The 15,035-nt window shown below is 39.2% G+C and overlaps 1 protein-coding gene across 5 annotated transcripts in view; it reads right to left on the minus strand.

Annotated features, from left to right (window-relative positions):
• The window catches only part of LCLAT1 (lysocardiolipin acyltransferase 1), a 263,073-nt gene that overhangs the window by 129,538 nt on the left and 118,500 nt on the right, over window positions 1–15,035 (minus strand). For all 5 annotated transcript variants that reach the window (XM_022574146.3, XM_089923299.1, XM_089923300.1 and 2 more), the window contains one exon: window positions 6,252–6,420. In XM_022574146.3, the coding sequence (XP_022429854.2) occupies window positions 6,252–6,420 (169 nt within the window). The remainder of the gene's footprint in view (window positions 1–6,251; window positions 6,421–15,035) is intronic.

Consider the following 15,035-nt stretch of genomic DNA (forward strand, 5'->3'; position numbering starts at 1 on the left):
GCCAGTGAGCCATGGCCACTGGGCCTGCGCGTCCGGAGCCTGTGCTCCGCAACGGGAGAGGCCGCAGCAGTGAGAGGCCCGCGTACCACAAAAAAAAAAAAAAAAAAGCAACAAGAGAAAAGCAACAAGTAACATACAAGGGAACCCTGTAAGGTTATCAGCTGATTTTTCAGCAGAAACTCTGCAGGTCAGAAGCAAGTGACATGATATACAATATTTTAAGTTATGAAAGGGAAGAACCTACAACCAAGAATACTCTACCCAACAAGGCTCTCAATCAGATGCAACAGAGAAATCAAAAGCTTTACAGACAAACAAAAGCTAAGAGAATTCAGCAACACCAGACCACCTCTGCAACAAATGCTGAAGGAACTCCTCTAGCTGGAAAAGAAAAAGCCACAACTAGAAACAAGAAGATTACGAGTGGAAAACCTCAACAGTAAAGGCAAACACGAAGTAAAGGTAGGAAATCATCCACACACAAATATGATATCAAACCCAGCAATCATGAGAAGATGACAGTACAAATACAGGCTATTGAAAATGCATTTGAAATGAAAAGACCAGCAAATTAAAACAATGCTTTTTACATACAGAGTGCTATTCAAAACCTCGTGGTAAACACACACCAAAAATCTACAATAGATACGCACACAAAAAAGAAAAAGGAATCCAAACACAACACTAAAATTAGTCATAAAATCCTAAGAGAACAAGAGGAAGGGATGAAAAAAGACCTACAAAAACAAAAAACAACATTGCAGTAAGAACATACATATTGATAATTACCTTAAACTTAAATGGATTAAATACCTCAACCAAAAGACTGTCAAAAATTAAATACAAAGAAAAAATATTAAAAGCAACAAGGGAAAAGCAACAAATAACATACAAGGGAATCCCCATAAGGTTATCAGGTGATTTTTCAGCAGAAACTATGCAGGCCAGAAGGGAGTGGCAGGATATGTTTAAAGTGATGAAAGGGAAAAACCTACAAACAAGATTACTCTACCCAGCAAGGATCGCATTCATATTCAACAGAGAAATCAAAAGCTTTACAGACGAGCAAAAGCTAAGAGAATTAATAAGCACCACCAAACCAGCTTTACAACAAATGCTAAAGGAACATCTCTAGGCAAGAAACACAAGAGAAGAAACAGACCTACAAAGACAAACCCAAAACAATAAAGAAAATGGTAACAGGAACATACATATAGATAATTACCTTAAATGTAAATGGGTTAAATGCTTCAACCAAAAGACAAAGGGTGAATGGATACAAAAACAAGACCCGTATATTTGCTGTCTACAAGAGACCCACTTCAGATCTAGGGACACATACAGACTGAAAGAGAGGGGATGGAAGAAGGTATTCCATGCAAATGGAAATCAAAAGAAAGCTGGAGTAGCAATACTCGTATCAGACAAAAAGACTTTAAAATAAAGACTGTTACAAGAGACAAAGAAGGACACTACATAATGATGAAGGGATCAATCCGAGAAGAAATAACAATTACAAGTATATATGCACCCAACATAGGAGCACCTCAATATATAAGGCAAATGCTAACGGTCATAAAAGGAGAAATCAACAGTAACACAATAATAGTGGAGGACTCTAACACCCCACTTTTATCAATGAACAGATCATCCAGACAGAAAATCAGTAAGGAAACACAGGACTTAAAAGACACACTAGAGGAGATGGACGTAAGTGATATTTATCGAACATTCCATCCAAAAGCAGCAGAATACACATTCTTCTCAATTGCACATGGAACATTCTCCAGGACTGATCACATGCTGGGCCACAAAGTGAGCCTTGGTAAATTTAAAAGAACTGAAATCATATCAAGCATCTTTTCCGACCACAACGCTATGATATTAGAAATTACCTACAAGAAAAAAACTTTAAAAAACACAAACATGTGGTGGCTAAACAATATGCTACTAAACAACCAATGGATCTCACTGAAGATATCAAAGAGGAAATCAAAAAATACCTGGAGACAAATGAAAATGAAAGCATTATGATCCAAAACCGTGGGACACAGCAAAAGCAGTTCTAAGACGGAAGTTTATAGCAATACAGTCTTACCCCAGGAAACAAGAAAAATCCCAAATAAACAACCTAACCTTACACCTAAAGCAACTAGAGAAAGAAGAGCAAACAAAACCCAAAGTTGGAAGAAGGAAAGAAATCATAAAGATCAGAGCAGAAATGAATGAAATAGAGATGAAGAAAATGATAAAAAAAAAGATCAATGAAACTAAAAGCTGGTTCATTGAAAAGATAAACAAAATTGATACACCTTTAGCCAGTCTCATCAAGAAAACAAGAGAGGGCTCAAACCAGTAAGATTAAAAATGAAAAAGAATTTGCGAAAGACACCACAGAAATACAAAATTTCATGTGAGACTATACTACAAACAACTGTATGCCAATAAAATGGGCAACCTTGGAAGAAATGGACAAACTCTCAGAAAGGTACAATCTCTCAAGACTGAACCAGGAAGAATTAGAAACTATGAACTGACCAGGAAGAATCAGAAACTATGAACTGACCAGTCACAAGTACTGAAATTGAAACTGTGATTAAAAAACTAGAACAAACAAAAGTCCAGGACTAGATGGCTTCATAGGAAAATTCTATCAAACATTTAGAAAAGAGTTAACACCTATCCTTCTTGAACTATTCCAAAAAAAATGCAGAGGAACAAACACTCCCAAACTCATTCTATGAGGCCACCATCACCCTGATACCAAAACCAAAGATACCACAAAAAAAGAAAATTACAGGTCAACAACACTGATGAACACAGATGCGAAAATGTGCAACAAAACACTAACAAACCAAATCCAACAATACATTAAGAGGATCATACACCACGTTCAAGTGGGACTTATCCCAGAGGATGCAAGAATTTTTCAATATCTGCAAATCAATCAGTGTAATACACCACATCAACAAACTGAAGATTAAAACCATATGATCGGGCTTCCCTGGTGGCGCAGTGGTTGAGAGTCCGCCTGCCGATGCAGGGGACACGGGTTCGTGCCCCGGTCCGGGAAGATCCCACATGCCGCGGAGCGGCTGGGCCCGTGAGCCATGGCCGCTGAGCCTGCGCGTCCGGAGCCTGTGCTCCGCAACGGGAGAGGCCACAACAGTGAGAGGCCCGCGTACCGCAAAAAAAACATATGATCATCTCAACAGATGAAGAAAAAGCTCTTGACAAAATTCAACACCATTTATGATAAAAACTCTCCAGGAAGTCAGTATAGAAGGAACTAACCTCAACACAATAAAGACCACATATGACAAATGTACAGCTAACATCAAACTCTACGGTGAAAAGCTGAAAGCATTTCCTCTAAGATCAGGAAGAACACAACAATGTCCATTCTCGCCACTTTTATTCAACATAGTTTTGGAAGTCCTAGCCATGGCAATCAGAGAAGAAAAAGAAATAAATCAGTCCAAATTGGAAAAGAAGTAGTAAGACTGTCACTGTTTGTAGACAACATGATACTATACATAGAAAGTCCTAAAGATGCTACCAGAAAACTACTAGACCTCATCAATGAATTCGGTAAAGTTGCAGGATACAAAATTAATGCACAGAAATCTGTTACATTTCTATACACTAACAATGAAAGATCAGAAAGAGAAGTAGAAGAAACAATCCCATTTACTGTCACATCAAGAAGAATAAAATACCGAGGAATAAACCTACCTAAGGAGACAAAAGACCTGTACTCTGAAAACCGTAAGACACTGATGAAAGAAATTAAAGACACAAACATATAGAAGGATATACCATGTTCTTGGGTTGGATGAGTCAATAGTGTCAAAATGACTATACTACTCAAGGCAATCTACAGATTCAATGTAATCCCTATCAAATTATCAATGGCATTTTCCACAGAACTGGAACAAATTTTTTTTTAATTTGTATGGAGACACAAAAGACCCCAAATAGCCAAAGCAATCCTGAGAAAGAAAAACAGAGATGGAGGAAACAGGCTCCCTGACTTCATATTATACTACAAAGCTACAGTCATCAAAACAGTATGGTACTGGCACAAAAAGAGATATATATATCAATGGAACAGGATGGAAAGCCCAGAAATAAACCCACACATCTATGGTCAACTAATCTATGACAAAGGAGAAAAGACTACACAAGAAGAAAGTCAGTCTCTTCAATAAATGGGGCTGGGAAAACTGTACAGCTACCTGTAATAGAATGACACTAGAACATTCTCATACACCAGACACAAAAATAAACTCAAAATGAATGAAAGACCTAAAAAGACCCGATACTATAAAACTCTTAGTGGAAAACATAGGAAGGACACTCTTTGACATAAAATACAGCAAGATCTTTTACAATCCATCTGCTAGAGTAATGGAAATAAAAATAAACTAATGGGACCTATTTAAACTCAAAAACTTTTTCACAGCAGGGGAAACCATAAACAAAAAGACACCCCACAGAATGGGAGAAAATATTTGCAAACAATGCGACCGACAAGGGATTAATCTCCAAAATTTACAAACAGCTCGTGCAGCTCAATATCAATAAGACAAACAACCCAATCAAAAAATGAGCAAAAGACCTAAATGTTTTTCCAAAGAAGACATACAGATGGCCAAGAGGCACATGAAAAGATGCTCAACATTGCTAATTATTAGAGAAATGCAAATCAGAACTACAATGAGATATCACGTCACACCGATCAGAATGGCCATCATCAAAAAGTCTACAAACAGTAAATGATGGAGAGGGTGTGGAGAAAATGGAAGCCTCCTACACTGTTAGCGGGAATGTAAATTGGTAGAGCCACTATGGAAAACAGTATGGAGCGTCCTTAGAAAACTAAAAACAGAACTACCATTATGATCCAGCAGTCCCACTCCTGGGCATATCTGGATAAAACTATGGTTCAAAAGCATACATGCACCCCAATGTTCATTGCAGCACTGTTTATGATAGGCAAGACATGGAAGCAACCTAATGTCCATTGACCAATTAATGGATAAAGATGTGGTACATACATACAATGGAATATTACTCTGCCATTAAAAAGAATGAAATAATGCCATTTGCAACAACTTGGATAGACCTGGAGATTATCATACTAGGTGAAGTAAGTCAGACAGAGAAAGACATATATCATATGATATTGCTTGTATGCGGAATCTTAAAAAAAAAAAAAAGATACAAATGCACTTATCCAGAAACACACTCACAAACTTATGGTTACCAAAGGGGAAGGAGTGGGGGGGAGAGGATAAACTGGGAGTTTGGGATTGACATATACATACATTATATTTAAAAGAGATAACCAACAAGGACCTACTGTATAGCACAGGGAACTCTGCTCAATATTCTGTAATAACCTAAATGGGAAAAGAATTTGAAAAAGAATAGATACATGTATATTAAATAAATAAATAAGACCAAAAAAAAAAAAAAGAAGAAGAAGCATGAGAAGTACAAAATAAAATAGAATAGGGCTTCCCTGGTGGTGCAGTGGTTAAGAATCCTCCTGCCAAGGCAGGGGACACGGGTTCAAGCCCTGGTCTGGCAAGATCCCACAGGCTGCAGAGCAACTAAGCCCGTGTGCCACAACTACTGAGCCTGCATTCTAGAGCCTGTGAACCACAACTACTGAGCCTGCGTGCCACAACTACTGAAGCCCATGTGCCTAAGGCTCGTGCTCCGCAACAAGAGAAGCCACCACAATGAGAAGCCCACACACCATGATGAAGAGTAGCCCCCGCTTGCCACAACCAGAGAAAACCTGCATGCAGCAACAAAGACCCAATGCAGCCAAAAATAAAATAAATAAATAGAAATAAATAAATACAATAAACGGAAATGCAATATAAAATTAACAATGTAAAAACTCTTCAGTCGGCATCTTTAGATTTTTGCATTTTACTAAAGTATACCCCAATGAAGGAAAATAAAATTCATTAGGAATATGGAAGAAACTCAATTTTGGAATATAGCCCTTAAATACATATTTTATTTCAAGGACATGAATTACTTCATTTCTCTCTTTCATTTAAAGGGGGAAATACAAAAACTACTGTGCTTCTTATGTAACACGAATATGTTTCTTCTAATATTTGACTAAATCTGACTCTAACAAAATACAAATCAATAGGCTAGGCCACTTTGGTATGGTCACTTTGGTACGGTCTCTTTGGTATGGTCTCTTTCTCTGCTGTTTAACTTACCACAGGTAGCGTGAGCCAGGTTGCCACAAGGCGGTTGTTGATCCAGCGATACCAAGATGGGTTTATAAACATCAAAGGTAAAAAGGGACCCAGCATGAAAATGCTTCCAAAAAAGCTTCCCCAAAACAGAGTGAGTATAAAGTATATCCCTCTCCATGACACCATGATTCTGAAAGACACAAAAACCGATATATTTTGTTACTGTAACTGTTCAATTTCAGAATGATACATGTAATAATCTTTAATTATAGGGCTACAGAATAGGCCCTTGATAAAGAATATGAGCTTGAATGCCCTCTTACATGACCTACAGGTCTAACAAGTCAGAACATTAGAAATGGATACTCTCCCCCAAAAACAGATATATTTATCAATGGAACAGGATACAGAGCCCAGAAATAAACCCACACACCTATGGCCAATTAATCTTCGACAGGAAATCCCTGATGGTCCAGTGGCTAGGACTCTGTGCTTCCACTGCAGGGGGCACAGATTGGATCCCTGGCTGGGGAACTAAGGTTCTGCATGCCAGGTGGCGCAGCCAAAAAAAAATCTTTGACAATGCAAGCAAAAATATACAATGGAGAAAAAACAATCTCTTCAGCAAGTGGTGCTGGGAAAGCTGGACAGCCACACGTTAATCAATGAAGTTAGAACACACCCTCACACCATACACAAATATAAACTCAAAATGGATTAAATACAGGACATGACACCATAAAACTCCTAGAAGAGAACACAGGCAAAACATTCCCTGACTTAGCAATGTTTCCTTAGGTCAGTCTCCCAAGGCAACAGAAATAAAAGCAAAAATAAACAAATGGGAACTAATCAAACCTATAAGCTTTTACATTGCAAAGGAAACCACAAACAAACGAAAAGACAACCTACAAATGGGAGAAAATATCTGCCAACAATCTGACTGACAAGGCCTTAATTACCAAAATATACAAACAGCTCATACAATTCAATAACAAAAAAACAACCCAATCAAAAAATGGGCAGAAAACCTAAATACTTCTCCAAAGAAGACATACAGATTCTCAATAGGCACATGAAAAGATGCTCAACATCACTAATTATTAGAGAAATACAAATCAAAACTACAATGAGGTACCTCACACTGGTCAGAATGGCCACTGAAACAAATGCTGGAGAGGGTGTGGAGAAAAGAGAACCTTCCTACACTGTTGGTGGGAATGTAAATTGGTGCAGCCATCATGGAAAACAGTATGGAGGTTCCTTCAAAAACTAAAAATAGAGCTACCATATGATCCAGCAATCCCACTCCTGGGCATTTATCCAGAGAAAACCAAAATCCGAAAAGATATGTGCACCTCAGTGTTCACAGTAGTACTATTTACAACAGTCAAGACACAGAAGCAACCTAAATGTCCACTGACAGATGAACAGACAAAGAAGATGAGTTATATATACAAAATGGAGTACTACTCAGCCATAAAAAGTAATGAAATAGTGCCATTTACAGCAACATGGATGGACCTAGAGATGATCATATTAAGTGAAGTGAATCAGAAAGACAAATACCATATGCTACCACTTATACATGGAATCTAAAATATGACACAAATGAGCTTATTTATGAAACAGAAACAGACTCAGTCATAGAAAACAAACTTATGTTTACCAAAGGGGAAAGGGGGTGGGGGAGGGAAGCGGTAGGAGTTTGGGATTAGCAGTACAACAACAAGGTAAACAACGTCTTGCTGTATAGCACAGGGAATTAAATTCAATATTCTGTAATAAACCATAATGGAAAAGAATATGAAAAAGAATACATATATGTATAACTGAATCACTCTGCTGTATAGCAGAAACTAACACAACATTATAAATCAACTCTTCCCTTTTTTTTAAATTGAAATAAAGAAAAAAAAGAGATACTCTCAACTGACTTCCCCCAAAAAAGAAAAAAGCTGTTTAAAAAGCCTTGCTTTTTGTTCTGCTTATTAGTATTAACATAAAACCGTATATTTTCTTTTCCAAGGCGTTATCCAACGCAAAATTTTAAAATATTCCAGAGTTCGTTTTTTTTTTTTTATCTCTTACATGACCTACAGGTCTAACAAGTAGATTTAGTGGACTAAGAACTGCAGAACAGCTTCCTAAGGGTGACTGTGCCTGAAAGTGATAGCAATTTTACAGAGTGCACTAAGAAAGAATTTGTTAAATCTAGAAATATTAATTCTTTACATTAGAACCTAAAAGTAATACCTTTGGGCATTTGGTCTTTATGAGCTAAAAGGTTAAGTAGAAGTCAGACTCCTCACTCACTTTCTTAATTATTTGCCAATGGATTACTTTTGAGGGTCCTCATAACCAGACGAACAAAATACTGATGCTTTAAAAATAAACTGCTGGAAGCACAGTCTAAAATGAATAATCAAACATTTGATTTTACAACCTAAACTCTATTAGAGCAAAAACATGGTTTGCTTCAGGATAATAAAACCGTGGGAAACATTAAAACCATGAAAACAATAATGGCCTTAAAATTTATATATTAAAAAAAGGTATTTCAGGGCTTCCCTGGTGGCGCAGTGGTTAGGAGTCCACCTGCCAACGCGGGGGACACAGGTTCGAGCCCTGGTCCAGGAAGATCCCACATGCCACGGAGCAACTAAGCCCATGCACCACTACTACTGAGCCTGCGTGCCACAACTACTGAAGCCAGTGCACCTAGAGCCCATGCTCCACAACAAGAGAAGCCACCACAATGAGAAGCCCGCACACTGCAACAAAGAGGAGACCCCGCTTGCCGCAACTAGAGAAAGCCCGCGCGCAGCAATGAAGACCCCGCGCAGCCAAAAATAAAATAAGTAAAATAAATTTTTTTTAAAAAGGTATTTCAGCAATTAAGACCTCTGAATATTTGAAAAGAATCACAACAGGAAAAAGAAATAAAATTTCAAATGTCATGGTGCTTTAAAAAATGTCAGTCAGACAAACAAAACAAGTCAAGTCTCTTACGCCGAATCAAGTTTTTCTGCATATTTGGTATATTTTTAAATCTCTACCAATACTTGACAGTGTTATACACAAAATCCTTCAAAGTACAAACAGAACAAGTATCTGCCAAGAACTGGCTTTCTGCTAAACTCTAGATCGGAACTTCTAAGAAGCGGGTTGAGGGAGTGAAGGTGCAGAAAAAGCACACTGGAAAACAGTAGCCAAACAATTTGCTCACACAGGGCCCAGGATGGTCTGTAGTGCTACACAGCCTTGGCTTTGCTTTCTCTGAGGCTCAGCTCCTCCTCTTTGCATTAAAAGACACTATAGGCCACTTCTCTCCAGTCTAAAGTAATAATTTAAAAAGAGCTGCTAAATTTAGTATTCTCAACCCCTATTTCCTTTCATAACCCCTGCCCCCAAAATATCCCTGCAATGCTACTACTCGATTTGAAAACCCCCCTGTAACTACCTTTTTTAAAATCTACTGTTCGTTTCTGTCATTAGCTAGCTCTCTGTTTAGATACTCACCCCTCAACTCCCTGAAGGGCTATACTTCACATTACATCCATATACGACTACTTCCCCATCAAAGGCTCTGACATGCTTCTTCCTCACTTACTGAACTACTTCTCATTCGATGTCATTAAAAGGAAAAAAATTATAGTTAAAGGAGCTTAGGTATCATCTAACAGAATCTTTTCAATTTACAGTGATGAAGCTAAGGACCAGAAGAGTTAAGAGATGTGTCACGTGAATATACTGGGATTACTCAAACCAAGTCTCATCTAAAATTACTTTTCCATCCTACTCCTGTTTCTTCCCTAACCTCTCAATCATGTGTACAGTGATTCAATAAACATGCAAAGAGATTCCCACTGTGTGTCAGGCCCAGTGCCAGTTATTTGGGGATACAACAGTGAACATGACAGACATACCAAGCTCTTACAAACCTAACAGTCTCTCCAGCCCTTTCTTATGAACTCTGCATTTAATCTAGCCCTGTTCTCTCTCTTCTTCCAAGTCTCAAGGATTTGATAGAAAACTTGGTTAAGAATTATGCTACTACACGCTTATTTAGAATAAATAAAATTTAAAAAAACCAAAAACTGGCTAAACCAAGTGCTGGTAAGGATGCAGAGCAACCAGAACTCACACACGTTGCTGGTGGGAATGCAAAATGGTATGGCCACTTTGGAAAACAGCTTTACAGTTTCTTAAAATATTAAATGTACATTTATGATATAACCCAGCAATCCCACTACTGAATATCCAGGAAAAATTGAAAACTTACGTTGACACACAAACCTGCACACAATTGTTTTCAGCAGGATTATTCATAATTGCAAAAAACTAGAAACAACCCAAATGTCAGTCACGGGTGAGGGGATAAGCACACTCTAATATATCCATAGAAAAGAATACTACTCAGCAGTGAAAAAACATATGACTGATGCATGCAACCTCTGGGGTTAACGTCAAATGCATTATGCTGAGTGAAGGAAGCCCGGCTCAAAAGGCATGATTTCTTTTTAACTGTATGTTTTCATTTATATGACATTCTGGAAAAGGCAAAACCATACGGAGGGAACAGATCAGTGGTTGTCAAAAGGTTAGGGGTAGGGGGAGTGTTTGACTGTGAAGGGGCAGCACAAGGGAAGTTTTAGGGGTTGAGGAAACTGTTCTATTTCCCAATTGCAGTGACGGTTACAAGACTATGCATTTGTTGAAGCTCACAAAACGTATATTTACTGATTTTTACTGTATGCAGATTAAGAACTAAATTAAAAAGATTATGCTATGTGAGATGAAATCTGATAGAATATTCATTAAGCTCTTATGATCTGGGGAATTCTACACGTCTGGATTATTTCAATTATAATGACATCTAAACTATGTCAAGCTTTTAGAATACGCCAGGCACTGTTTCATATACTTTAAATGTGTGAACCTGTTTAATACAATAATCCCATGGTGTAGATATTTTCATTACCCCACACTTTATATATAAGGATACTGAGGCACAAAGTGGTTAAGTAATATGCTCAAGATTATACAGCTAGTAAATGGCAGAGCTGGGATTTGAATCCAGGTAATTTGGTGTCAGAGTCCATGCTCAGTCTAGAATTCAACATTATGTTCTTTTTCAAGCACGTACTTCTTTTGTAATTAAACACACACACTTTAAACACTATACAAAATCAAGATGTCATGAATCTAAACCAAATTTTTAATATCTCATGCAAAAATTATTCTGAATGTTAGTGAAGTTTATAGGAACTTAGTGAGGAAATCTAACGTCTTTTCTTAACACTCCCTAGTACTTAACATATAGCATACAAAAACTTGGGGAGAGCTGAGGATGGGGGTTGCCAGCTTCTGCTGGAAAGAAATCTGGTTAAATAACTGGTAAATGAACCACCTAATCTTTTAAAATCCTTTAAAGTAAGGGCCACATCACTGCAAAGGTAATCACAAATGCTGTAATTTAATATTTCTGTGCATTCTTTGTATAATACTGATAGCGTTCTCAAAAAATAAAAGCCATTTGGAAAAGAAATAATCATAGTTTTAAAATGGCATAGCCATTTTATTGCCGAGTACAGATACATAGAACTAAACTGTAGATCTTCTTAAAAAGCTATGCCTACTTCAGTGTAACCCAGGAACTTTTCCCCTTAAGACCACTGTCCCTTCACAATGAGTTAAGATCTCTTACCCACTAACTTCCTAGCTCATAATCTGATTCTGATTCTGATTCTGATGCTTGCCCTTGTCTAACCATCTGTGGTTCCAATGACTACAATGCCAAGCAAAGGCAGGAACCAAAACAGAGCCCACCTGGACTTCTTATTCAGTTGCATATATTATTCCTAGAGTATGACAATGTAGGAGGATACTCCCTGACAAGGATTAAGGGAATCTATTAGGGATACTTACAGTTCCTTGCTCAGGAAGGAAAGACGTTTTACTTCATAAAATTTCCTTAGTTTTTAAATTCACATAACAATTCAAGTCTTCACAAGCATCGCTCTCATAGTCTAGGAGGGAAGCTAAGTGTGCTAAGGAACGAATGCAGTTTGGTATGATACATACTGTAATAGAGGTATGTAACAGGTGCTAAGGATAGGTCAAAGCAAGGCAAGATGAGCTGTGCTAAAAGGAATTAAAGAAGCTGTTAGACACTTAAGAGGATGAGAAATCGCGGGAGAGAAGAGATTACTCCAGACAATAAAAAAAAAAACATGTAGGGCTTCCCTGGTGGCACAGTGGTTAAGAATCCGCCTGCCAATGCAGGAGACACGGGTTCAAACCCTGGTCCGGGAAGATCCCACATGCCGCAGAGCAACTAAGCCGGTGCTCCACAACTACTAAGCCTGCGCTCTAGAGCCCGTGAGCCACAACTACTGAAGCCCGCGTGCCTAGAGCCCATGCTCCGCAATAAGAGAAGCCACGACAATGAGAAGCCCGCGCACCACAACGAAGAGTAGCCCCAGCTCGCTGCAACTAGAGAAGGCCGGCGCACAGCAACAAAGACCCAACACAGCCAAAAATAAAAATAAATACATTTAAAACAAAACACAAACAAAAAGAACATGTAGAGTCACAGAAATTTGAAACAGCATGGCTTAAACAAGGAACTGTAACTCATTACATATTAATGAGGTATAGGGTACACGTCGGGGAGCTGCAAGAAATCAAGAAGACCCTGGTCCTAAAGACAAAGTGCACACACCCAGGGCAGGACAGACAAGAATACCACCTTGAGCATGTCACCATGGGTGGGAAAAAACCTAAGGCGTATGACTCATGTTTTAGAATAAATGTCAAAAGTGACATGGTGTAGACAAGCCTGGACTCAATAAAACCAACCTGTATACTGATTAAGAGCAAAGAACTTCTCTGCCCTCTAAAACGGTGCATGGGACTGTCAGCAAAAATCCAGCATTGACAGATGCTGGTATCAAAGAAGTCTGTGAACCAGGAGCACCTGATCCAGTTCCACCTCTCAACAGCCTGATGATCGTAGCCACGCCACTTAACCAGGATGCTCACAGGTGAGGAAGTCAGGAAAAATTCCCTCAAATTTTGAGCACCTAATATTTGCCAGGCACTTTACAAAAGGCTCTCGGTATTTACATACTTAACACCTACAGATTCATATTCATGAACAACCCAAAGGTTCATGACATGTAAGTAATCTGTAACTTTGATGAAACTCAATGTTGAAATTTGAATATTGCAAAACTAGTGTCAAAAACACAAATCAGGGGTTCCCTGGTGGCACAGTGGTTGGGAGTCCGCCTGCCGATGCAAGGGACACGGGCTCGTGCCCTGGTCCGGGAGGATCCTGCATGCCGCGGGAGCGGCTGGGCCCGTGAACCATGGCCGCTGGGCCTGCGCGTCCCGAGCCTGTGCTCCGTGGCGGGAGGGGCCGCAGCAGTGAGGGGTCCGCATGCCGCAAAAAAAAAAAAAAACCACAAATCATTTAGGTAGTAATAATCTGGCCAACTATCCAGTATCCTAATCTCAATGGGCCTTTACTCTGTTCTACTTATCGCACATGTACCATAGTGGATTTATAAATTGGAGGTTTTATTATCAAAAGACCTTGCTATAGGGCTTCCCTGGTGGCGCAGTGGTTGAGAGTCCGCCTGCCGATGCAGGGGACACGGGTTCATGCCCCGGTCCGGGAAGATCCCACATGCCGCGGAGCGGCTGGGCCCGTGAGCCATGGCCGCTGAGCCTGCGCGTCCGGAGGCTGTGCTCCGCAACGGGAGAGGCCACAACAGCGAGCGGCCCGCGTACAGCAAAAAAAAAAAAAAAAAAAACCTATTACCAGGGGCATTCCTGGAAAATGCAATGGAGAATCCAGAACTGGGACCAGTAAGACTTAAAGGCCAAAAAGTAAATACTGAGTAATAAAAGTAATATGAAGAGTTAAGCATATTGTTTCAGCCTTTGTCTTATCTGGAGAAAGTAAAACAGAGTTTCTGGGCTGTGGGGACACACAGCTGAGGGCAGTAACTGCTCTGTGGGGTTAAGTAACCATATACCTACTGAATCGTGAATGCTGAGACCCCACAAAGTCTTCCCTCACTGAGCTTTCAAATGACTGCAACAAGATTTTAAGTCCTACTCCAGTGCACTCCAATAAACCTTTCTGCAATGATGGGCATGTTCAATAGCTGTGCTGTCCAACATGGCTGCCATTAACTACATGTGGCCACTGAGCCCTTGAAATTTGGCCAGTTCAACTGGAGAACTGAATTATTAATTTAATGGTATTTAAATGTAAATGCTGGAGAGGGTGTGGAGAAAAGGGAACACTCTTGGACTGCTGGTGGGAATGTGAACTGGTATAGCCACTATGGAGAACAGTATGGAGGTTCCTTAAAAAACTAAAAACAGAACTACCATATGACCCAGCAGTCCCACTACTGGGCATATACCCTGAGAAAACCATAATTCAAAAAGAGTCATGTACCAAAATGTTCACTGCAGCTCTATTTACAATAGCCCGGAGATGGAAGCAACCTAAGTGTCCATCATCGGATGAATGGATAAAGAAGATGTGGCACATATATACAATGGAATACTACTCAGCCATAAAAAGAAACGAAATTGAGCTATTTGTAATGAGGTGGATAGACCTAGAGTCTGTCATACAGAGTGAAGTAAGTCAGAAAGAGAAAAACAAATACCGTATGCTAACACATATATATGGAATTTAAGAAAAAAAAATGCCATGAAGAACCTAGGGGTAAGACAGGAATAAAGACACAGACCTACTAGAGAATGGACTTGAGGATA

This window comes from Delphinapterus leucas, chromosome 13, assembly GCF_059928025.1.
Source record: "Delphinapterus leucas isolate spDelLeu-1000000601 "Yukka" chromosome 13, BTC_Dleu_Yukka2, whole genome shotgun sequence".
Lineage (NCBI taxonomy): Eukaryota > Metazoa > Chordata > Mammalia > Artiodactyla > Monodontidae > Delphinapterus > Delphinapterus leucas.